This window comes from Triturus cristatus, chromosome 4_1 (genome assembly GCF_964204655.1).
Source record: "Triturus cristatus chromosome 4_1, aTriCri1.1, whole genome shotgun sequence".
In the NCBI taxonomy this organism is placed as follows: Eukaryota; Metazoa; Chordata; class Amphibia; order Caudata; family Salamandridae; genus Triturus; species Triturus cristatus.
Genome location: NC_140585.1, coordinates 1,267,273,574 through 1,267,299,419, shown reverse-complemented (window position 1 = coordinate 1,267,299,419; position 25,846 = coordinate 1,267,273,574). Strand labels below are relative to the sequence as shown.

The 25,846-nt window shown below is 46.4% G+C and overlaps 1 protein-coding gene across 2 annotated transcripts in view; it reads left to right on the top strand.

Annotated features, from left to right (window-relative positions):
- LOC146856561 (gametocyte-specific factor 1-like) overlaps window positions 1-25,846 on the top strand; it is a 622,279-nt gene that overhangs the window by 496,947 nt on the left and 99,486 nt on the right. For both annotated transcript variants that reach the window (XM_085650745.1, XM_085650744.1), the window contains one exon: window positions 3,999-4,036. In XM_085650745.1, coding sequence (XP_085506871.1) covers window positions 3,999-4,036 — 38 coding nt within the window. The remainder of the gene's footprint in view (window positions 1-3,998; window positions 4,037-25,846) is intronic.

Sequence of the window (25,846 nt, the reverse complement as noted above, 5' to 3'; positions counted from 1 at the left end):
CGGGTAAGTGGCAGTCTAGGTGTCCCAGGACAGCAGCAACAAAAATCATCTCAGCCACATAGACATCAACAGCAGCGCTGTCAGTCAAGAGACAGAGAAGGACGGCAATCATCTGCCCAGGCCACTAAAAACAGGTGGAATGCAGTGAGTCATCCCCCCTGCCCTTTTCTGTTGCCTACTCCAGTAGGGGGAAGCATAATATCTTAACTGCAAGAGTGACAAAGGATAGCCACCAACATATGGATTCTGACTACTGTAGGGCATGGATACTGTCTCGGATTCATGTGCCCACCACCATCTATTCTACCAAAGTAACCTTCTTTTTACCTGCGGGGATCATCTACAAGTATAAGTATCCATTCAGTTGCAGAAACGCGTGATGGAAAAGGTCCCTTCTGACCTGAAAGGAATACTAATGTATTTTTGTTATTTTCTGGTGAAGGAGAGAACCCCAAAAACTAATTCAGACCCATTTTGGACCTCAAGAAAGCGAACAGATGGGTTTACAAAGAAAAATTCAGGATGTCGGCTCTTCTTCATATCTACCCGTTACTCTATCAAGGGGCAGGCTGTGCTTGATAGCACTTCAAGGTGCTTATTTTCACATCCCAATAGCCAAAAGAATTCAAATTCCTTGAGGTTCATTGTAGGAAAAAGACCATTATGAATACCAGATCCTTCCCTTAGGCTCAAGCCTGCACTGCAAACTTTCTCCAAATGTATGACAGTGTTAGCAGCCCATCTCAGAAAAATGAGACTATTTGTCTATTCATATCTGGATGATTGGCTCATCATGGTATCTTTCTCTTGGCAAGCAAATCCAACATTGTCACCTAACCATCATGACTCACAATTGACTAGGTCTGTACGTGAATCATGACAAATCCATCTCAACACCTGTTCAATTCCTGCATTACCTCTGTGTGTCGTTCTAGACACAGTACACGCAAGTGTTTCCTTTGGAGGAGAGACGATAATCTATCCTTCAGAAATGTCACAATGTGAAGATAACATCCCATCCAACAGTGAGAGAAGTCTCTTTCCTGCTGGGTTCAATGGCGTTGCGCATTTACCTGGTCCTGCATGCACGTCTCTTCATGCGGCCTCTCGAACGATGTCTGGAAGATAAATGGGATCAGATCTCTGCAAGATGGGAAGATTGATTTATACCACTCTTGCGAAATAATCACTCAAACGGTGGTGCCGCTCAGAGAATCTCCTCAAGGGGGTGAATTTCCACGAAGACATTTCGGCCCAAACCATATTGATGGATGCTTCCTTGACAGGTTGTGGTGCTCATATGGACTGTCTACAGATTCAAGGCCTGTGGTTGTCTGAAGGAACAGTCTTACCACATCAACCTCCTGGAACTGATAGCAGTACATCTAGCCCAGAAGGCTTTCCTCCCATTGTTCAGAATAGACTCTCCTTGTTCAGACTGACAATACAAAAAGCATCAATTATCTGAACAAGCAGGGAGGGATGAGATCCAGACCTCTGTCCCTGGAAGCTCAAACAATCTGGAAGTGGCTCAACTCCAGGGATCTCAAGATTTCAACAGCCCATCTTTCAGGAATCCTGAACGCTCAGGCTGGATCTCAGCAGTCATTCAAGAAACATCTTCTCAGATTGGGGTTTTCCCCAAAGAGGCCTTTTCCTAGGTGGAGAAATTACAAAAAGCCCAAGCTTCGCCCCGAGGTTCTACTAACCATGCACCCTGGGGAATGCCTTATGGATCGAATGGTCAGACAAAGTTCTTTAAACATTTCCTCCAATTCCCCTACTGCTGACAGTTTTCATCAAGTTCTCATACTCAAAAGCCAGAATAATTATCATTGCTCCTTAGTGTCCTCGATGGTGGTACGCTAATCCTCTTCATATCTCAGAATGTCCACATAAGAAGCTAATTGGCACACCGGATAATCTTCAGAAGTTCGTAGGCCAGATTCATCATCCAAACCTTCCCTCTCTGAACCTGTCTGCATGGCTCTCGATCTCATAAAATATAGCCACCTAAACATTCCTCGGGAAGGCATGAATGTGCTAAGAGACCACCTATTAGGACTACATATTCCTTCAAAAGGAAGGGATTCTGAATCTGTTGTTCTCTGAAGAATGTCAATCCTCTGGTTGGTCAGGAAGAGGCTATTCTTCTATATGGTCATCCTCTCGCTAGAGCGAAATTGAACTTCTCAATTAGAGTGCATTTCACAGCAATCACAGCTTATCAAAAATGTTCTTCACTAACGTCCTTTTTCAAATTCTCTGATTTTCTGGAAGGCATTAAGAAGATATATGCTCCGCTCAGGAGACCATCTCCTCTATGGAAGTTAAACTTTGTCCTCTCTCTCCTTATGGGTCCTCCCTTCTAACACATTCATAAGGCCCCTCTCCAACACCTCTCTTGGAAGGCCTTTGTCTTGACAGACCGGATATGCCACTTAAAAGCCATCCTTATCTAGATGGATTGTCTCCCGTATAATCCTTTGTTTTGAAAAAGCAAATAAACCCCATCGGGTAAACCTAAGGCCCACTCAACCAGAGGTAAATCAGCTACTGTTCCTTAACTTAGGAACATCGTAATTGCTGAGATTTGCAAGCCTGCAACTTGGAGATCAGTTCACACATTTACGAGACACTATTGTCTTGATTCGGATGGGAAATGCAATGCCCAAGTGCGACTAGCCCCTCTAAAGAATTTGTTGGCCTAATTTTACTTTTCTGTTTTCTTTTTATTTTTTTTCTCTTCGTTTGCGAAATCCTTAAGGGATAAGACTGCAAATATATTTAGGATTATCAATGGAGATCCCCTGTGAGAGGAGTGGTTTCTTCTCTGTAATCCTAGTTCTTTCCCAGGGGAATCCTCTTTCAAATCAAAAGGCAACCCTCCCTTCTCCCCGAAGGAAAGGATCATCTATGTAAACCATTATCCTACTGATTCGCTTGTCAAAAATAACTGAATAATCTGCCACCTACAGGTCATGACGGGACACTGGAGGTCAGAAGGTGCTTGAAGGCGTAGTGTTATATTTAAATTGTTTCAATGCTGCAGCCTGCACAGGCTACATTGCTATGTATTACTCCTTATTCATTTTTAAAAAGAAGTAAAAAGTGTTTGTGTAGGATGTTTTTAAAAGAGCGCTTTTAATTTCTGCTTAAGTGAATTTTAATGGTGTGACCCTTTTTTCCTTCTAAAATTTGACGTTATTTAATAAACATTGTCAATATAGCCTGTTTTTAAAGGTGCAGAAATTTAACATGTCTGTCACATAGATTTAGTGGCCTTTCCGAAGTAATGCGAAGTAGATGTAACTTTGAAAGAACTGCTCAGGGCTTCCCCACCGTATCTTGCTATGGGATTTCCCAGGGCTGGTAATAAAGAATTTCAATCTAAGAAAATCATAAGGTCCCTTTCATGTAACTTGAGGTCAGTAGGATGTCCTGTTCTAGCCTCTGCCTGATGCAGAGTGTCAAAACCAGCACTCAGATAGACTTCTTATTAAGATGGTGTGTGTTTATGCCTACCCTCTGAAAAAGGCACTGATTATATATCTTTTATTCCTCTGTGCAAGAATTTGGGGCTCAGACAATGTGTACAAGCTTGCAGAGTCCTAACTTATGACACTGATCCTCTTATTGTTTATGCAGTTTCCCGCTTTTTACATGGCATGTGGCGGAGAAGGATGACTTTTATTTAAAAAAATGGCTTTTTTAGTTTTTAGCTTTTTTCTCTGTTAAATAATCATGATAACCTACTGTTTAATAATGTTTTAAAAAATCTTTTGTATTTATGGTCTTACTCCTGTACTTGTAAATATTTTATTGTACTTTTATGGTCTTATGACCGAAATAAAGTTATCAATCAATCATATCTTTTAAGATAGATAATCGTGGCCCATCTCTAAGGGCAGGATAGTTAAAGGTTGTGAATAAAAGCAACTCTGCAGACTTAGTCATGTACTCCAAATAAAGGTAAATTTATGTTTTTTACTCCATAGATTCAACAATCCGCGAGTAGACTCATCTCATTCAGTTTGTAAGTATTTCACCTTTTGCAATTATTTTTAAAGAACAATTTAAAATATTTCCTACAATAAGCTTCACTGTTAATAGTAAATTAAAGTTAATGACATTCCCTTGCATTGGCTGGTGTATGATAAAAATGTACTAGGGGAATCCCTATTAGCTAAATGAGGCAGATCTCTGAACAAGTTAGAATGTTTTTTCAGACCGGTTTCTGTTGAAGGAGCACAGAGCTAGCTAGTGTTTCAGCTCAAAAAGGTGTGTTGAAAGACCAGTGGAAGCCCAGAACATTTACTTGAGTAAATTGATAACGATTTGTAAAAGGCTGATGAAGGGCAAGCTTGTCCTGACTGGTTGAAAAAATCATAGAACCAGGAGCAGCCCTTATTCCTTATGGGAATCTGGCTTACAATACACATAGAACAAACAGTAGTTCAATAGGTATTGTTTAAATAATATTTCTGCTGTGCGTAGAAGGTATACTCTATCCACTATACTGAGGGAAAAAAACGTCCGGGCGCTGCTTGCTTTCACTGATTCACACCGATGGTTCATGGATTTTACTTTTTTTTTCAATATTATTTTCACGAGACATACTCATCAGTTCATTTCAGCATATACTACTTGAATAATACGAAAGAATGTATACATGTAAATTAGCGGACAAAAAACTAAAAGTCCAAGTTAAGCAGTTATTCACAATCCATCATATTCCGTTAGCTCTTTACAAATAGTTAATAATTTTGCTGCTCATATCGAAACTCGTCAGTAATAAAAATTTATAGCAGCCTTGGCCTTCATCTTAAAAATTGCCCTGTTTCCTCATTCAAAAAATAAACCACATTACAGTGTACATCAAAACAATTATTGCCACCCTTTAATGATGACTCATCCCACCTCGTGACCATTCTTCCAGAGGAGCCCAGATGTTCTTCCCATTTTTCTTAGCCTTTTACCCTTTCAACTATATGGGATGCTCTCTGGATGGAACATTGAGAGCAGCCTGACCAGTGACTGATGGAATGTAGGGGATCTGGATTAAGCCAGGCTGCAGCAATGCAAAGTGTAATGCAGGTTAAAAAGTGTTTTAAAGTGCTGTGCCTGTAGCCCAGGAGATAGTAATAGCATGTGGTCAAGTACTAGTGACTCATAGAAACTACCATCTGTGGCCCCTGCTCTTCTCAGCCAATTATCTGACTGTTTTTCGAGACCATTGGGCTCGAATCTCCCCAGATATTCATAGATCTGACTTATCTTACAACCTGCAGTGTTGAGGAGTAATTCAAGTAGTGTTTCCTTATTGAACCCAAAAGCTCCACCGCACTTCCTAGATAAAAAATATCCCTGACCTGTAAGTATTTTTTTAAATCTCTCATTTCGAGGCCAAAATCCAGTTGATGCTCCTAAAATGCTCCTAAAATGACACCATTTGATTACTATCAAAATGGTCGCCTATCCTTCCCATCCCCTTAACTTCCCACCTAGAGCAGTATGCATCGTAGATAATCATTAGGAACAACTTGGACCGCCAAATGGGAATATAAAAATGTAATATCACAATGTCAGTCTTTTTCCTGACTATCCCCCAAATCTTAAAAGCAGCCGGTATGGTCTTGAAATAAACTTTTTTTATAGTTGCTCAGCTAGACCATTTACAAGAAAAGGGCCTCCGCATCAACTCCTAGAAGCAATTCATAAATAGCTGTCTGCTCCACCGCCTGCTGACACTCTAGTAAAAACCTCATATACTGTTGGGCGGCTGCCCACTAGTAGTACCTCCGATTTAAAACAGCCCCCTGCCCAGCCTTGGGCAGCATCATTTACTTCAAGGCTCTCCTGGCTTTAGCATAGGAACAGATGAGTCTACTGATCTCATCCATTTTTTGTAATCAGCATTTTTCAGACTTTACAGGTATGGTGCTGAAGGAGTAAAGAACCTTAAGAAATAACACTTAAATAATATTGCAGAAGGCAATTTTTGTAAGGTGGAGATTATCCATCCTCCTAAAATCCAATTTGGTATTTTTTATCAGTGGAGCCAGGTTCATTTCCACTATCTGGTCTTTTTTAGGTGTGATATTTACTCCCAAGTAGAGTGCATGATCCACAGTCTGATGATGCAAAAAATGTACCTGCACGTTAACTTCCAGCTGTGTTTAATTCCAGTTCAAAAGATAGACTGAGATCTCTGGGTGTCACAACCGCAATATCGTCTGTATAAGCAAGTTTTTTTGTGCTGAGGCCCTTAGACTTTAATGATTTGAATAAAACATTGGCTTCTAGTTTCCTTATCAAAGGATCGATATATATATATAGCAAACAAGGGTGAGCATGGGCACCTTTGCCTTGTACCCTGCCTTTCTGTTCTGTCAACGGATCAGATTCCCCACCCATAATTTGAAGCCTTGCAGTTGGATTTATATAAACCACTTGGACTGCTCTGATGAACCCAGGCCCTAGATTATTCCATCTCCGCTTTGCCCAGAGGTAGTCCCATGCCACACGGTCAAAAGCCTTCTCGGCATTAAAAAGCACCAAGGCCGTAGTTTTCCCTCTAACACTGGCACCGTCAAGTAATGACATAACGCTGATGGGATTTGCGATTCCTCTACCTGGTATGAAGCCATGTTGTCTATGAGATATCAACTCGGCAATAATCCGACTTAGCCCAGTAACCAGAATTTTGGAGTACAATTTGGCATCGCTCTTTCTTTATAAGAGAAATGGGTCTAAATTACACAGGATCATGAGGTGGTTTCTCTTTTTTCGTAAAGACATTAATGGTTGCTCAGAAAAGCGGCCCCATAAAATATCAGTCAGGTCCTTTTCTAAGACAGAAAAAAACACTTAATAAAACTCGAGGGAGTTTATCCGTGCCTACCGCGTTGCCGGTGGTTAAGGCCTTGAGCGCTTCTATAATTTCATCCTGGCTTAAAGGGCCATCCAAAAAAACGTTTTTGTCTACATTAGCTTTACATCCCACAATAGTACTCAAGTATTGGGAGATGCATTGCTCATCCATCCATCTTTGGCTTCATACAATGCTTTATAGAACTCTCTAAATACTTCCAGATTTGCCTCAGGGGATATTAAGAAGTTTACCACCTTTATCTCTAATCTCGGATATTCCCCCGAAGACTGTTCATTACCTAGTCTGGAGTGCTAGCAGCATGCCTACACTGTATTCATATTACTCTTTCTTGTACGAGCCACATTTTTTTTAGCGGACTTCCCTGCTGATATCATTTTTATTGCGGATTTAATTACTGCTAATTTATGCAAGACTTGCTGAATCTCACCCACTATAGCAGTCTCCTCCACCAGTTGCATCTCTACATCAGAGAGTTTGCTACATTTATCTTTCCGAAGTTGGGACAGAGTCTTTTGTCAGTTAAGACTAAAACAGATGCCGCCCCCCACCCGCTATTCCAGCTTTTAAGGTAACCCAAGCCGAGGCCCAACCCCTATTCCTCTCCATAAATTCTGGGATCCATTCTTTCATATGGGAAACAGTCTTCATTAGAAAGTAACCCCCTGTCAAGCAACCATGTCTGTTAAGACATTTTACTATCCTGGGAAGAGATATCAATCACCAGAGGATTGTGATCTGATAAAACCTGTGGGTGATGATCAAATTGTATCCCGTTAACCAGACCAGCAGCAGTAAGGAAATAGTCCAATCTAGCATGTTTCCTATGAGGAGCAAAAAAGAAAGTGTAGCCTGGAGCCAGGGCCTTAAGATTTTGCCAAATATCCAAGAGTCCAAAATTAGGCTAAGGTGATCTACTTAATCCCCTTAGCCACTCTCTATGTTTATATTAGGATTCCCACAAAGTATTATCGGTGTTGCCCATAGTGGCAGCTTGATAGTCAAATAGTCTAACAACATAGGGTTATCCAGTTTGGAGCCATAGGTGGAGCAACGTGTAACTACCCTCTCAGCAATCTGACAATAGCTGTGACCCATCTACTATATTTATGAGAGGTGCTACGGATCCATTTACAGGCATTACTACAAGCCAATATTACCACCTCAGTTTGTACCCTATGTTGTGTACCGAAGACTATTATAACCCAGCGTTTCCAATAATCTTTTCCTGGCCTCATCAATGTGCGTCTCTAGGAGACTGATTACCTCTGCATATGGTAGCTTCAAGCCTTCAGCTACTTTTCTGATATTAGTCAGCTGTCACCCACGTTGCTGAAGTCTAATAACCAGTTCACCTTTCTCCACATCTAAACACCCACTCCCTTCCCTCCCTGCACTCCTCCCAGACAAACTAACCCCCCAGATTCCCCTAGCCCTCTCACTTATACTTATCAAGGCAGTCAGACCAGGAGTATAAATGATGGTTCTGTAGTAGGGGATCTCTGTGTATAGTCATAATCTAGTGAATAGTCCCGCCCATGTGCGTGGACCCCGGAGCAATAAAAAACAATCTCTAAAAGGTGACAAATCATGCAGACCTGCATACACCTTTAAAAGAGAATTTAATTTAAAGACAGATAATGCAGCCTATACCCACAGGCTACACTGTCCAGTACTTCAACTAGAATTCCACAAACAGCACTGCCTGTCTAGTTTTTCTCCACATAGGAAAAAACCCTGCCTCTACCAGCAAAAGCCTCTGGAATGATAGAGAGGAAGGAGTGGACAGACAAGCCCCATAGGCTGCCATTATGTGGCTTAGAACAGGATACTGTGCCTTTAAGAAAACTTTCCAGATTTCCAGAACTTTCCCCAGTATCCCAGAATGCCCAGCAGGTCCCATTTACTTTCAGTTCTTTTTTCCGGCTCCTGCTAGCAGGACCCTGGAGCATTGAGCTCTCCCCTTTTCAAGGGTTTATTTGAGATTTTGGCAATTTTTGTCACTTTTTCTTGTGCTTAGTAGCTGGTACTGTCAACATGCCTGGCTTGTTCGACAAGTGCCCGGAATGTGGTCGAAAGAAGGCTAAAACTGATCCACACGAGGTGTGCATAGGTTGCCTTCCCCAGTCCCACGTGCCTGAAAGCTGTACCATCTGCCACTCGTTCTCAGCCAGGACCCTGAGGGACAGAATGAAAATCAGGCTTCAAGTTCTGGAGGAGAGAAGACTGAAGGCACCAGGTGGGTCTGGAGGGGCTGCTTTGGCCCATACTGAGGCTCCTGGGGGGCTCCCCAGGGGCAGGAAGACCAGTAAGCGCTCCCACTCCCCGTCGACGTCGAGGGCGTCGACGGCGACGTAGAGGAGGATGACCACCGTCTGTTCGCCGTCTCCCCAGGGCTCGAGGGACCCGAATAGGCCGCCGTCGACTACATCGGCGTCGTCGGCGACGACGCCGTCTTCGGCCCCGTCCAGCAGCCGTCGTCGAGATCGGACACGGCGTCGGCATTCGCCGTCGAGGGATCGCCGTTCGCCGTCGATGAAGAGGAGAAGGAGATCGACATCGAGGCGAAGGTCGCTGTCGAGGCACAGGTCGCCGTCGAGGCACAGGTCGCCGTCGAGGCACAGGTCGCCGTCGAGGCACAGGTCGCCGTCAAGGCACAGGTCGCCGTCGAGGCGAAGATCGCCGTCGAGGAGAAGATCGACGTCGAGGAGAAGATCGACGTCGAGGAGAAGATCGACGTCGAGGAAGAGAGAGTCACCGGAATCGGTGTACTCTGTGGTGTACACGCCTCCTCGGATGCCTTCGTTGCCGCCTCCTCTCCTGCCTCCGCCGACTCCTCCTCCACCACCGCCACCACCGCCACCTCAGCCGCGGACGCTGCCTCCGCCGCCCCAGCCTCAGTCGCTGCCATGCACTCCTGTGGGTCCGCCGCCGGTTCCCCCGTGGTCGGTTTCCCTTCCAAGGTAGACCGGCGGACAGGCCGAAGCCGAAGAGGTCGCGCTCCCGCTCTCACCCTGCATCCCGGCATGAATATATACCACCACAAAAAAGCTATCCATCATAATACTTGAGAGAACTAAACCCCCTAATTTGAGGTAAGATTTCTCATTGAGTGATTATGAATATTACCGTCCTAAAAATGAAGAGAAGAGAAAAAAAACATTCAGACAGAGAAATACATTTTACAGCACTTTAGCTTAAACTGGTCCGTGTCTCCTTTACAAACTTACCCATCTCACTTGGACCGTTGGCCTCCGCCCATTAGTTCATCTAGAAACTCTTCAGCCTTAATCTCTAATGTAAGTCGGGTCTGATTTTCAAAGATAATTTTAAATCGTGCAGGATTAATCTAATAGTCCTCGGTGCACTTGTCCCGACAAGGTTTTGAGTTGTCTCAATCTCCACCAGCGTTCAACAGTAACGTGGCAAAGGTCCTGCCTTCAAAACTCTGCTTGGATTCTGGGCGTGCCTATGTGCTGAGAGTCTGTCCCAGAAGAAAATTGCCAAAATACATTATAAATGCCCTAGTCCTGGGAGTGCCATCCTTCTGCGGTTGACTTTGCACCGGTTTCCCCATATGCTGAAAAAGCAATCTTTTCAGCTTCTTTTCCCTTTTCCACGACTCCAACTCAGGGAAAGCTTCCTTGAATATCTTGACAATAAAAGACCAAATGTCATTGACATCGACCCCCTCCTCGAGGCCAAGAATTTGCAGGCTATTTTGTAGTCTGTTCTCGAAGCCCTAGAGTTTCCATTGCATGTCTAAAATGTGAAATGTTTGGGCTTCGGATTGGCCCTTGAGACCTCAAGTATTGCAGCGCGAGTCTCCAATGTCGAAATCCTTTCCCCAATTTCAGTACAGGATTTAGAGATCTTTCTCGTTGCTCCCTGTAGTTTCTTTGTTGCTACCCTTGCCTTCCACCCATCAGAGCGAGTTTCCTCTTGGTGTTGTTTGATAGAGCGGTATATAACTCCAGTGTGTGCTCTCCCTCTGGCCCCTTTGGCTGTGCAGACCGCGTGGGGTTCTGTTGTGCATTAGGCAGGTCGTCATACTCCTGCTAAGTTGCAGAATTGTCCCATTTCAGTACAGAAATAGATGAGTACCCCAGTTTTTCTACGCCCATTTGACGATATTTAGACGTACTTAAAAGCTGTTGCTAAATCTTGCTCTTCTGAAGGGCAACTTGTCATTCTATCTGTAGGTGATGCAGAGTCCTCATTGTGAGAAGTTGGCCTGATATGTAGTGCTCACTATTCTAGTGATCACTGTGTATCATTCCAAACGACCCTTATTGATGATTGGTTGTAAGTAAACCTTATAGACCAGCTATCCTAGTAGCGTGGATACGAGCAGTCTTTAGGCTAAACTCTAGAGGGCGTGTTAAGCCAGCTGTTTACCATCACATATACCCCTTGAACGCCAAGTGAAAGGACACCACACAAGTTGTTATGAAAATAAAGGATATTTATTTATAACAAGACTACCCTGGCTCTTTATGAGTCAGGGAGCTAAGCACACTACAAAACTCTTATGAAAATACTTCAGTTGCACAATTTACACAAATGCCCGAGGGGCACGAGAAACCATCTACACTAACAGTGAAATGCGAATGGTTAGAGTCTGGAGTTACTGATTCCGGAGTGATCCGATCAGTGGGACTAAACGAAAAAGGAACTGGACACTTGTAGAGCGAACCTGCGATGGAGCACCGAAATGCTCGAGTTACCTAGCCCAGAGGCTGCAGCTGCGTGAGGTTCGGCAAGATGTCGGGAGTCCTCGTTGTAGTCTCAGGAGCCTGAAAGAAGAAGTTGCTGGCAGGCGACCAGTGTCGATGTTCAGCGAGATCCAAGCCTGGATCGGTGATGAAGGAAACCTGAAAGCAGAGGGGACTCAGTTCTCAACCGCTAGCCAGCGATCGTGTGGGTACCAGGAGGGTACCGGCTGAAGTCACCTCGACCAGGTGAGTGGATGACGTCGGACTCGGCTGTTCCTCGGACCAGGAGGCGCGGCGGCGACCAGGATGGAGGGCGAGCTGTCCCACGAAGGTGTCTGCTGTCGATGATGCTGGGCCCAGGAGTGGGGCAGCAGGTCTTGGCAGTGGCAAACCCACGCGGTGGAGTCAAGATGGCGTCTGGGGTGGACCAGGAGGGTCCGAGGTACTCCTCTGTTGAAGGGGAGCAAGAGCCAGTCTGGAGCAACCAGACCAGTGATGAAGGACTGTCGTGGTGCGTTGTGAAGAGGGCCACAAGCCGGTCGGCGAGTGGTCGGACAACGCGGTGAGCAGCAAGGAGCAGAAGGGCCCCCACGCAGACCTCGTGGATGCTGGGGAGGCAGACTTCGGTGCTGGAGCCGCTCAGGGTTAGGGCTTCTCAAACCCTAGTTACACTCACTAGAGGGTCCCTCGGTGGGCGTGCTAGATAAGCGTCGTGCAGGTTCTGAAGATGGCCGGTCCCGCAGGTCTCGTCACACCTACGACTCTCAGCTGGGCTGACGATGTAGGTAGAGGTCAGAGATGGCAGGGAACCCGGGTCTCGTCGAGCTGGGCAGTCTTGATCCGTGGGAGAGACGTACAGCAAACCGCAAGCGCTTAGGTGGTGCCTGCTGGTGCAGGGTGGCTACTCCTTAGCCACAAGGGAGAGTCTTCAGAAATAGTCAAGAGTTCCTTTCGTGGAAAGTAGTTCAAGATTCAGAATTATCCAATTTGGGAAGGGGACTCGCTCCTACCTTTATTCTAAGAAAAGGGGCTGGCCCGTGACTAGGTCCTACCTATGGGTGGGGCCAGGAGGGGGGTGGTTACACCCCTATCCTTTGTCCGGCTTCGCCCCAGCTCAGGGGCAGGGTTGCCCCTGAAACTGGTTTGAGCCGGGCTATGCACAGTGAGCACCGGGGTGCCACTTGCAATCACCTTCCTTTCAGCCCTGCCTACCTGGGATACACAAACCCTGTCTGGGATGGTGCTAACACCGCCCTCGACAGGAAACCCTTTGTCCAAGCTCCCTCCGCTGGAAGGTCTCCCAGCAGCAGGAGGTCAGACTTGTGTCTGGTGGCAGCATCCATTTTGTGATGCTGAGGCTTAAGTCAACTTTAACCGGGGTTCAAGGTTACTTCCATGTCGTGCCCCTCTAAAAGGGGGGAATGCTAACCCCGTCGCCAGAATTGGCGAGGGGTTCGTGTTCCAATTCGTATGACACCTTACTCGACATGTGTGGGTGATGCGATGCCAGAGTTAGCAAATAACCGCGAGGATTATAATGCATTTTAAGGTAGTTGGCAAGCGTCACCATGGAACGGCTATTAGGACTTGGTTCCGCAAGCCGTCGACGGGCTCAGCTCGCGCCAGAGCACCATCCCACATGATTCCCCGCACTCTGCCTTCAGGATTGATAAGGCCTGCCATAGGAGTGACTGATAGGAATCCATGTGTCCATTCTAGGGTTAGGTATAGGAATACTACACCTACAGCAACGGGTGATTACACCACTTTGCCCCAGCTGTCGTGCAGCCAGTTGTGTCAGATTTGGGCGGCCATCCAGGGGTGGCATAATACATGCTGCAGCCCCTGGTAGGCCCTGGGTACACCGATGCCCTGGATACCTGTGGTATGCTGATACAGGGACTGATACGGCGGCCCAGTTCCAATTAGTGGATGCACCTAATGTACATGTGTTAATTTCGAGAGAGAACAGCTAGGCTGTGGGTCTGATTGGCAGGCCCACAGCCAGGGAAAGTCGTAAACCAATGAAGCAAAAGCAAAAAATCTGGGTGATCATAGGATTGCAGACCCTACTCTCCTACACTCATCTTGGGGGCAAGAGGTGCCACGGCCTTCCGTTAATGAGATAAACCTATCCCTCAGCTCAGGGGTTCATCCAGTGTCATACATGGGCCAGAGCTGTCCTTGGCAGCCACAACACCATCCCTGCACATTTTGACCAATACCAAAGGATCCTTGTCTCTTTTAGGGAGGCCTGCATCATTTTTATTAACTTGCCAACTTTAGATAGATCAGACGGGTCCCACTTCTGTCATTTCGGATTCTGCAGATTTAAAAATTGTAGCTGGCCCATTATTATTTGAGGGGAAGTCTCAAACATAGTTGTATAAGCTGACACATCGAGGGAGTACAGTATAGGAGGCTGTTGCACCCCTACTAAGGGCCCCTTCTCCTCTGTCTGTGCAGAAGTTATCACGGCACCCCCCACTGTTTCACACTGCAAGCTTTCACTGACCTGGGCCATGCTCCAATGGAAGACTGCTAAATTGTTGAGGCAGTGAGTCCTTTGGACATATCGTGGATCAACTGGGGAAACCGAGGGGAGCTGCCTTCATCCGTAAGCGGCATGGCTTCATGTTGCTATAGGACAAAAATATTAGAAGGAACATGTTTACTTTATTTTAAAGTGCCCTAGTCTTCAGTGGTCTACATGTTTGAGACAATTGGACATATTAACCTACAAAGTAATAACCACATTTTAACATACGTTGAATTGAGAACAGTTCAGATGAGTGGTCGAATGTGTTGCTGGTGCAGTTCATAGAATGTGAAATAAAGATATAGTAATGTTTAATTGTGCTGCATCTAATCTAAACATTTAGCAACAGTTTACCAATCCTCTCATGCTCATTCTGTTGATACCTTATAGATTTGGCCAGGTGAGCTGACTATACTGTAATGTTTCGTTAATGACTGCTAGCAGTTTGCAAGTCTTAGCAGGACAAAATGTATTAAAGCTCATCAGACCACACCCTACAAAAAGAAAACTGAATCATTAGACTTTCAGTTCTGTTGTCTCTAGCAGTTTAGAGTAATGTAGGCTAGATGTTTTATTCACATAGGACCAAAATAATCCTGAATTTGATGATCGGTAAACACCTAAAATCAAACATTGTGGGTGAGTGTACAAATCGGTCCCAAAAATAAGTGTAATGTGGATTTGGTATATAAGTAGCTGCTTGCCTACTCTGATTCGATGTTTGGTGTGTTCCAGAGTTTGGTTCTGTGTGTTTATAACCCACACATTGTAAGGATTATTTGATTATGTCAGTTCAGGTTTTTCCTAAGATTCAAAAGTTGCAAAAAACTCCATCAATGAAATATTCTTTCTTTTGGTCTGAAGTCTGCTCTAAGAGCCTTTTAGCAATGGTTTCAGCTTACTTCGACAGAAAAGAAGTGTTTCTCCACTTTTAGATCATTAGTCTTTGTGGACATGGAAGTCCCATTGTAACCTTGCAAAAGCATTCTCACAATATAGCAACCCAGAAAGGCTTTTAGTCTGTGTCACGTTAGTGGCCAGGTAACATCAATATAAAAAAATACTGAAAGCCAAACAATTAGAGTGCCAAAACATTCTTCCTACCACAAGCTATCAGACGACAATTTTTTTCGCACATTGTGTGGAATGGAAGATCCAAAACTTTGCTCTCTTTAGTCAAAAAAATAAAATTTTACTTAAGAATTCCTTTTCAGAACCCCTTTCTGTTGGTGTCTCTAAATTAACCCCCACCAACTGATGGTGATAAAGGTATATTTTTTTCTCAAAGTGGAAAATGCTTTTCAAGGAGAAGATTCTTCAAAGCCTTTGATGCTTGTGGAAAATTGAGCAATCTGATAGAGACATTTAGCCGCAGATTCCTTTCCTTTGAACTTCAGGCGTCAGGCTGCATCAGGAAGATTTTTCTTAGCAGTACCTCTGCACACGTGTAGGCGAGTTGGTCGACTTCTCTAGATGGCCTCGTGTTTGTCGTCGTGACATCCGCGTCATCAATTTAACCGCCAATCCGGCACGCTGACGCCCGTTCTTATCTTTCCACGCCAATCAGTTGAAGAGAGCTTCCTCCTGTAATTTTTTGATTGGCTTTTTTCAACTTATTTTCGACTTTGTTGGTGTGTTAGGAGTCATGTTGAGTAAGAAGATTTTGAGGTTCAAGCCGTGATGCGCCTGTTACTGCACTATGTAGGTCATGGACCCCTATTTAGTCTGTCTTTGGTGCCTACAGTACAACCACGACTCCCAAGTCGTGCTCCAACTGCTGGGCCATGGCGCCGAAGGCTTGATGGAGCGGTCCTTAAAGCTTCTTGCGGTCCTTAAAGCTTCTCGCGGCCCTTAAAGCTTCTCGCGGCCCGGCATCCTGCACACAGAGATCGCTCTGTTGGTCTCAGTCCAGGTCCCTGTCGAGAGGAAGGTCCGAGCACTGCAGTCCTCTTCGTCGAAGTCGTCAAAGCCAGGTAAGAGGCACTACAAAAAGCACAGGAAGTCGAAGCATGCTTCGACTTCGCCCGCCTGTCTCGCGACTCGGCGGAAGAACCTCAACGTTTAAGGCCTCACTCCGCGAAGCGGATGTCTGGGTCGGCTCCGCGTTTCCCTCCCTTTCCGTGGCCAGAAGCGACCCCCGCCTAGCTGATGGAATTTTTATGGCGCCATGTGTGCCATATTTGAGTGGACTAACACTGCCGGCACGCCTTTTGGGCCTTGCAGGCTCACAGGACGGAGGGGCCCCCAAGATTCCCATGCCGGCGGCTCCAGCCACGGCCTCAGATTGGACCCGTTCCCGGGTCCGGACCGATACCAGTCGCACCTCCACAGCTACCTTACCCGGCGCCAAGGTCCTCTGCGTCGGCAGGTGCCTACCTGCGGCGCTTCCCTGACGCTAATTCCTGACAACACGGAGCCAGTCGGTGTCCTCCGATGCAGAGACCGGCAGCGATGGAACCGCACAGCTCTATACCGTTCTCCCTACCCTAATCCTGAAGAGTTAGGGATGGAGGAAGAGGATTGGGAGGGGGTGCAGGATCCCTTAGAAATCCTGCACCAACGATATGTGGACTGGTACGAGGAACTGGGTGATGCCAGTGGTTTGGACACCTCCCCAGACTCTTGCATGCTTTCCCCTCCTGCCCTGGCAATGGATGAGGGAGCATCTTTTGCCATGGTGGTGCTTAGGGCTGCAGAGGTCCTCGACCTGTAGCTTCCTACTGTGATGGTCAAGACTAATGTCTTGACAGAGGTCCTGCAGCCTGGGGTCTCGGACCCCTATTGCCTTTCAACGAGGCCTTAACAGACGTCCTTCTGGGAAACTGGTGCAAACCCAGCACAGGGGCTCCTGTGAATGACCATCGCCCACCACCATCGCCCAGCACCGGATGACCCACTTTTTATCACCACCCACCCAACACCCCAAAGCTTGGTGGTCCAGGCTTCCACTTCTCGTTGCGCATTCCCTTCTGCAACCCCGGACAGGGAATCCAAGAGATTGGAGAACATCGGAAAGAAAATGTTTTCTTCCGCCAATCTGGCATTGCAGTCGTTAAACACCGCATTCCTTTTGGGCCGTTACTCCCATTCCATATGGGATACTTTAGCACAGGTGCTGCCCAGGGTCTCTGAGGAGGACCGGGCTCTACTCTCCCAAGCTATCTCAGACCGGAGAGACGCAGCTAAGTTCGACATCAGATGTGTCTTGGACATGATGGACTCGCTAGATAGAGCAATTTCCACAACGGTGGCCGTTCGTCGCCACTCCTGGTTGAGAACGTATAGTTTTTTGGGGGTATGTCCAGGCCAACCTTAAGGACATGCCCTTTGATGGCTCCCGTCTCTTCGGAGACGAGGTGGATGCTGCCTTTAAGCGCTTCAAAGTCTCGTGGGCCAAAGCGGAAGGGGCTATTAGCCACGCCGGCCCTATACTGGCCAGCGGGCTCCGCAAGTTCAGCAACTTCTGCAGGGCCGTGGACGCGGCTCACGCAGCACCGTGGGTAGGGAAATCAGAAGTTGGGCTAAGCCATGGTCCCCTCCTCCACCGCTAAACATTCATAGTCTGATACCCCAGAATCACTCTCAGCCAGTCTGTGGCTGTGTACACCATCATTTCCACCACTGGAAAAACAATATACCAGACAGGTTGGTATTGCAGATAGTCTGAAGGGGCTACTCCCTCCCCTTCGAGACTGCTCCTCCATCTATGCCTCCAGTGTACGATCGGCTGACTGAGGATCACCTTGCTTTGCTCCACAAGAAAGTCAAAACTCTCTTGGCCAAGGGAGGTATAGAGAGGGTCCCAGAGCCCAAAGGAGGCAGTGGTTGCTGTTCCCGCTACTTTCTGGTCCCCAAGAAGGACGGAGGCCTTCATCCTATTCTAGACGTCAGAACCCTCAATTACTTCCTCAAAAATGAGAAATTCAAGATGCTCACCCTTGCTCAGGTCCTGTGTACCTTGGACCCAGGAGACTGGATAGTAGCCCTGGACTTGCAGGACCCCTATTTTCATATTCCCATCCTGCCTGCCCATCATCGATACCTGCTCTTTACGGGGGGTCATTTTGCGGTGCTCCCCTTTGGCCTCCCCAGCACCCCTCGGGTGTTTACAAAGCTTATGGCAGTGGTCGCAGCCCATCTGCGGAGATCAGGGGTCCCAGGTTTCCTCTATCTCGACTACTGATTGTTGAAGGCGGGCTTGACCCAAGCAGTTGTCTCCCACCTCCAGGGTACGGAGAACCTCCTGCATTCGCTGGGGTTCACTATCAACGTGCCAAAGTCACACCTGACTCCCTCTAAGACTCTCCTTTTCATTGGTGCAGTTCTGGACACGGTGCAGTTTTGGGCCTATCCTCCCGAGCGGCGAGTCCAGGATATTCAGGCTATAATACTGATGTTTCATCCTCTATCCTGGATTTTGGTAAGACTGACTCTGAGACTATTGGGCTTCATTGCCTCCTGTATCCTGCTAGTGACCCATGCACTGTGGCACATGTGGGCTCTGCAGTGGGACCTGAAGTTCCAATAGGCGCAGCATCGAGGAAATCTCACCGACCTGTTTCAGATTTCAGAGGGCACTGTAAGTGGCTAACATACCGCGATTTTTTCAAGGGCAGACCCTCTTCCTTCTCCACCCAGATCTCGTAGTTGTGACGGGTGCTTACCTTCTGGGATGGGGTGACCATCTGGGTGAGGTGAAGAACAGAGGACTTTGGTCTCTGGCAGAAGCCAAGCTCCATTTCAATCTGTTGGAGCTCCAGGCTATCCGATTGACACTAAAAGCCTTTTTGCCATCAATAAAGGGAAGGCTCGTACAGGTGTTCACGGACAAGACTACCGTCTTGTGGTACTGCAACAAACAGGGCGGAGTGGAGTCGTGCAGTCTTTGTCAAGAGGCTCTGCATCTCTGGACTTGGCTGGAAAAACCGGGCATTTCCCTGGTGGTTCAACACCTGGCAGGTTCTCTGAACGCCAGGGCGGACAAGCTCAGCCTGAAGATGCCTTCGGAATCAACAAATGGGTGTCTCCATCCGGAGGTGGCAATAGGTCTCTTTCAGTGGTGGCGTGAACCTTGGTTAGATCTGTTCGCCTCCGAAGAGAGTGTGCAATGTCCACAGTATTGTACTTTGGAGTTTCCAAGGCGATGCTCGCTTGGCGACTTTTCCGTGTGAGTGGAGCTCAGGCCTCCTATACGCCTTTCTGCCCATACCACTCCTGCCCAGAGTGCTCAAGAAGATCAGGAGCAACTGCACACGTTGTTCTTGTGGCTCCTGACAGGGCATGCAGAGTTTGGTATCTCAAGCTTCTAGACATGAGCATCGATCCTCCAGTCAGGCTGCCCATTCGGGAGGATCATTTGTCGCAGCAGCCGGGGAGGGTTCTCCACCCAAACCTGTCCACTCTCCGACTCCTTGTGTGGAGAAGGAGCGGTGACTGTTGACATGTTTTGACCTCCCTCCCGAAGTCTTTGAGGTTATCTTGGCAGCCTGGCATCCCTCTACGAAAGTGGTATACGCCTGCCAATGGAACACATTTTGTAAATATTGTACAGAACGGTCTCTTGACTCATTATCTTCTCCCTTATCTGAGGTCCTCCTGTTTATACTTTCTTTGACCCAGCCGGGCTCTGCGTTGGGCACCTTGAAGGGCTACCTTTCGGCCCTTTCTTCTTTTCTTCGGCTACCTGATCATCCCTCTATTTTCAAATCTCCTCTGGTGCAGATTCTTGAAGGGGTTTACCCACTTGTTTCCTCCTAAACTATCCCACAGTGAGACTGATGTGTGCATCATTTGAGCCGCTACATAACTGCCCTCTGCGGTTCTTCACCATCAAGACCTCTTTTTTTGGAGGCAATAACCTCTGCCAGGAGGGCAAGTGAACATCAGGCAGTATCTTCACTGCCTCCTTACTTTCCAGACAAAGTGGTACTCTGGAGTAGGGCAAATTTTCTATCTAAGTTGGTAGCACCCTTCCATCTGGGACAGTCGTTACCCTGCCCACCTTCTATGCACCCCCTCACCCTTCCAAGGAAGAGGAGCGTCTCAATCTTCTGGACCCAAAAAGAGAGTTATCGTTCTACCTCGATTGAATCAGAGTTTCCGGGTGGATGACCAACTCTTTATAGGATACTTGGGTGCAAACAAAGGCCGTGCTGTCCAGAAGAGAACTATATCCCGATGGGTTATCGCTGTATAAAAATCTTTTACGCCATAGCGAAGAAGGATCACCTTGAAGGGCTTAGGGGCCCATTACACCATGGTAAAAGCAGCCACCACGGCTCTTCGGAATGGTGTTTCTTTGATCTCTTAAGCTGCTACATGGGCATCTCTGCACATGGTCACCAGACACTACTGCCTGGATTCCCATGTTCGCAGAGAAGGCCTGTTTGGTTCGTCTGTTTTGCAGGATTTTCTGGTCTAAGCCGTTCCGCAGTCCCTCCGGGGATGGTATTGCTTGGGTATCTGCTCAAAGTTGAGGAATCTGTGGCTAGATGTCTGTCAGATGGACAAAATACTTATCTCCGATAACGCCTTATCTGGTAGAGACGTGATCTAGCCACAGGCTCCTTACCGACCCACCCATCCTCACCGCACTGTGAAATTGGTTTTAAGTGTCAGAGATTTTCTCCTTCAGGGCCCTAGCTGTTAATTTTTTAACACACCATGGACAGTCACTTTATGGCTTCGCGCTTCTGGCATGGAAAGTCTTGAAAAGTACTGACGTCAGCGCGCTGTAGTGGCAGTTATATTGATGGCACCAACGTCACGACGCCGCCAAACACAATGTCCTGCAGAGTTGAGCGACGCCACCTACCGGCGCTCAGGGGTACTACTAAGAATCTTTTGGATCCGGCTAGATTATGTCTCTACCAGTTAAGGTGTTACCGAAGGTAAGTAACTTGTCTGGTATTGTCGTTCAGTTAATTGCTTGTGGTTAAAACTGAAGATCCCCTGGAGGAGCTTGAATATGTACTTGCTTGTAATACAAGCTCTCCTCCAGGATAATCTTCATCACAATCATATGCAACCCACACTCCTCCTCTGAGAGAAGGCAAAGGAGTTATAATTGGATCCAACATTATTTGCAAGCCTTTTAGGCTTTATTGTCTATATTTTCTCTCATCTTTCTTTTTTTTTTAATGCTTGTAAAAGTTCTTGGGTCAGTGGCTTTGTTTCGGTTTTAAACAAGCTTTTTTTTTTAATACCTGAAAATTGGTCAGTATAGCGTTTAATCGGTTCAATTAAAACATTTGTTTCACTTATATTTGCTGTTTTTAATGAAAGCATGTGTAAAATTTATTACGTATACTTGTATAAAAACGGCGCTTTGAAGCCCCTGAGGATGGTAGTATCTTAGAGGCCATTTACCACATTTGCTAGACGTCAGGTTCTAAAACACGATGGATTGACTACAAGTTAATAGCGGTTCCTAGCTTAAAGCCTTATAATAATTCATGTTTAAGAATCTGTGAAAAGCACCAATGCCGAAGAGCTGTAGTTACAGTACAGTAGCGTTTTCTTACTTGTAATTATAGTTTTTCACCATATGTAGTCTCTCTTCTATAATCCCACTCGGTTTCCTTTTTTAGGACCCTAGACTTGTAACAGCTAATTGTACCTTCCCTATGCTTCAAAAAGCAAGATGACACTGCTGGGCATGATGGCATTTTGCAGTCTTCCAATATTCTTTAAAGAGCCTTGTTGATTTTTTTGCTATGGTATTTTACTTTGGGGAACTATTTTGCTTTTTTTTGTTTCATTTAACTAACCTGATTTTAGTAGGTTTGTTTTCAGACAAATGTACTGTTTATTTATAGTTTTTCAGTTAGTTGCATGACAAATCAGTAAATATATTTGTGTGCGAGGCTTATGTGCTGCAGATTGTATACTTTTGCATAGATTGCCATCTGGTGTTGGGCTCGGATGTTTGCTGTTTGTTTTTGTCTTGGAAGAAGTCTTTGTAGTCACGAGGTAGGTGACCCCTCCCTAGGATGAAAGTGCGCATTAGTTTTTTTCCGCCATCGGGTTCGGATGTGAATTGCTGCGCTCCAGGTCGATATCGGTTTCGAATTCCCCTTCAATGCTCGATCCCTCTCCACTCGACGGTATTGTCTCGATCACGTCTCCCTTTTTGACACGCATCTTAAAACAAACTCCTCAATGTTCGACACAGGCCGGTGGACCTCTCCGCGCCGACCACGCCTGCTAAGTGGTGCTAAGTTCCCACACACAGACTTGCATGAGGTTTGCAATCTCTGCCTCTCCTCGGAGCACGAAGACAAAAACTTCAAGGCCTGTGCATCGTTCAGGTCTAAGAAAACCATCCGTGATCATCTGGCTCGACGTCACGAAATGTCTCGCGGAAGCAGTTCGATTCCGGACATCTTCGAGGCAGACACAAATATCCAGCCCGAACAATCAAGTGATGAAGAACTCATCTCCGTCTCTGAAGCCGACAACTCCGACGCCGAAGAGACCGTCACGGCTCAGCGGTCCGTGAGTACGGAAAGCCCCCTCCCGAAAAATAAACCGAAGGCTCCGGTAACACTCGCCCTCCAGCTTGGGTTGACACCAACAACATAATTTAGACATCCCGTCCTCGGGCCCGGCGATGAAACCTAAACATAAGCCTTCGGGCTCGAGCCAACCCTATTCCGGCGCTGGAAAGTCCTTGGCACCGAAGCAGCAAGTCAAACACTTGTTCGCGCCGAAGACCGCCTTGACGACAGAACCCTCAGTATCGAAGCATAGCAAGGACAAACACTCGAAACCGAAGAAATCTTCAGGGCCGAAAAAGGCTTCCGACTCCCAAAAAATCGTCAAAGCCTAAAACGTTTCGGAGCCGCAAAAACCTAAAGACAGCTAAACCTCTACATTCAGTCACACCACTCTCACATGGTCACTCTCCAACAGATGCACCCACTAATTCAACAGGGCGACTTTCTCTCCACTCTGGATCTAAAGGACGCCTACTTCCATATTCCTCTTCACACCGCTCAGGAAATATCTCAGGTTTGTGATAGATGGTCAACACTACCAATTCAAAGTCCTCCCATTCAGGGTCACTACAGCACCCATAGTCTTCACCAAATGCCTTGCAGTACTTGCAGCTCCCTTAAGGAGACAACGTATTCATGTCTTCCCTTATCTGTAGGACTGGCTCATAAAAGCCAAATCACACAGCAGCTGTGTACAAACCACAGACAACACAATTCAGCTGCTTCATAGCTTGGGATTCACAGTAAACCTCGCCAAATCCCATCTCCAACTGTCCAGGATGCAACAATACCTAGGGGCTACAATAGACACTTAAAAAGCTCTAGCATATCCCGATCCGGTCAGGGTATGCGCCATACAGTCTCTAATCCAACAATTTCAGCTTCAACACTCACTACCAGCACGAGTTGTCATGCAGTTAATCGGGATGATGGCCTCCTGCATTCTCCTCCTCCCTTATGCAAGAGTCCAAATGCGTCCCTTACAGGAATGTTTGGCACGTCAGTGGAACCAGGCTCAAGGTCAGCTGACAGATCTGGTGTTGGTGGACGCCCGCACCCATCGCTCTCTGTAGTGGTGGAACACACAAAACCTTTCCAAAGGGCTGCCGTTCCTCGACCCGGTTCCAAAGACAGTACTAACAGCAGACGCATCGCTCACCGGCTGGAGAGCTCATCTTCAAACCCATCCCATCCAGGGCATGTTGTCCCCCCAACAAAGACAATTCCACATAAACTACCTGGAATTGTTAGCAATCTTCCTGGCGTTAAAATCTTTTCAACTCCACCTCCAAGGCAAAGCTGTCCTGGTCTGTACAGACAACATGACAGGAATGTACTACATACAGAAAAAAGGGGGAACACACTCTCTGCAGCTTTCACACCTAGCTCAGAGCATATGGAGATGGGCCATTCTGCAAAACATACATCTCCTTCCAGAACACCTCCCAGGTAACAACAATCAGATAGCAGATCTGCTCAGTCGTCAAACGCAGCAGATCCACGAATGGGAACTTCATCCTCAAGTTCTTCTTCCATTCTTCCACATGTGGGGCCACCCAGAAATAGATCTGTTCGCCACACACCAAAATGCAAAATGCCCAACCTTCGCGTCCAGGTATCCACACCCATTGTCCAAATGCAATGCACTATGGATGAACCGGTCAGGAAAATTTGCTTACGCTTTTCTGCCTCTCCCACTCATTCCGTTAGTGGTTCGGAAACTCAAACAACATTCCCTCACAATGATACTAGTTGCTCCAACATGGGCCAGACAACCATGGTTCACAACCCTATTGGAACTATCAATAACTCCTCATCAAAAACTACGTCTCTCACCCAAGCTTCTCACTCAGAACCATGGAGAGATGAGACATCCAGATCCCAATCAACTTAACCTTGCGATCTTGCACCTGAGATCTTTGAGTTTGGCTACCTAAATCTTCTGCAAGACTGTATGAATATCATTAAAGAGGCTAGACGCCCTACCACCAGAGCATGCTATGCAGCAAAATGGAAACGATTTGTCATTTGTTGCACAAACAACAAAATCAATCCACTAGATGCTTCTATTCAAAACATTATCGGCTACCTCTTGCATGTACAACAATGTAACCTAGCATATACATCTATTAGGCTACATCTAGCTGCCATAGCAGCCGATCTCCAAAACAGACATTTGTCTTTGTTTCGAGTGCCCGCTATCAAAGCTTTTATGAAAGGACTTAAGAGAATAATTCCATCAAGAGTCCCACCATTTCCAGTATGGAACCTAAACGTAGTCCTTACCAGACTCATGGGGTCCCCCTTTGAACTCCTCCACAAATGCGAACTACAGTTCCTCACTTGGAAGGTGGCTTTTTTGGTTACTATCACATCTCTCAGGAGAGTAAGTGAACTCCAGGCATTGACCATACCCATTTTTACAAATGTAACATAACAAAGTGGTTCTTAGGACTAACCCTAAATTTTCACTCAAAGTCGTATCTGCCTTCCATCTCAACCAGTCTGTTGAACTTCCAGAATTTTTCCCGCAACCAGACTCAGTGGCAGAACGAGCTCTTCACAAGTTAGATGTTAAAAGAGCAATACTCTACTAAATTGAAAGGACGAAATCCTTTAGAAAGACCAAACAACTCTTTGTGGCCTTCTCCCCACCTCATAAAGGCAAAGGCAGGAATTGCTATGTGGATTGTTAAATGCATCCAAATATGCTATATTTCAAAGCCAAACGCACACTAACTATTCCCCCTAGAGCTCATTCCACACGCAAACTAGGGGCTTCCATGGCATTCTTAGGGAACACTTCCCTGGATGAAGCAACTTGGGCTACACCACACACCTTCACAAAACACTATTGTGTAGATGTGCAGGCAAACACAACAAGCTAGTGTGGGACAGGCTGTATTAAGAACACTTTTACAAACCATTGCAACAGATACAGGTAGCCACTGCTAAGAAGGTAACTGCTATATAGTCCATGCAAAAGTATACAATCTGCAGCTCATATGCCTCGAACGGAAAATGCTACTTACCAGTATGCATTTGTTCTTGGAATGTAGAGCTGCAGATTCGTATACGCCCACCCGCCTCCCCGGATACCTCTTATCTGTTCTAGTATTATCTTACTTAGATACATTACACATGGTCATCTCTTTCTACTTCTTACTACTCCATCGTAACCCTTCGTGGCAAAAACAATCTA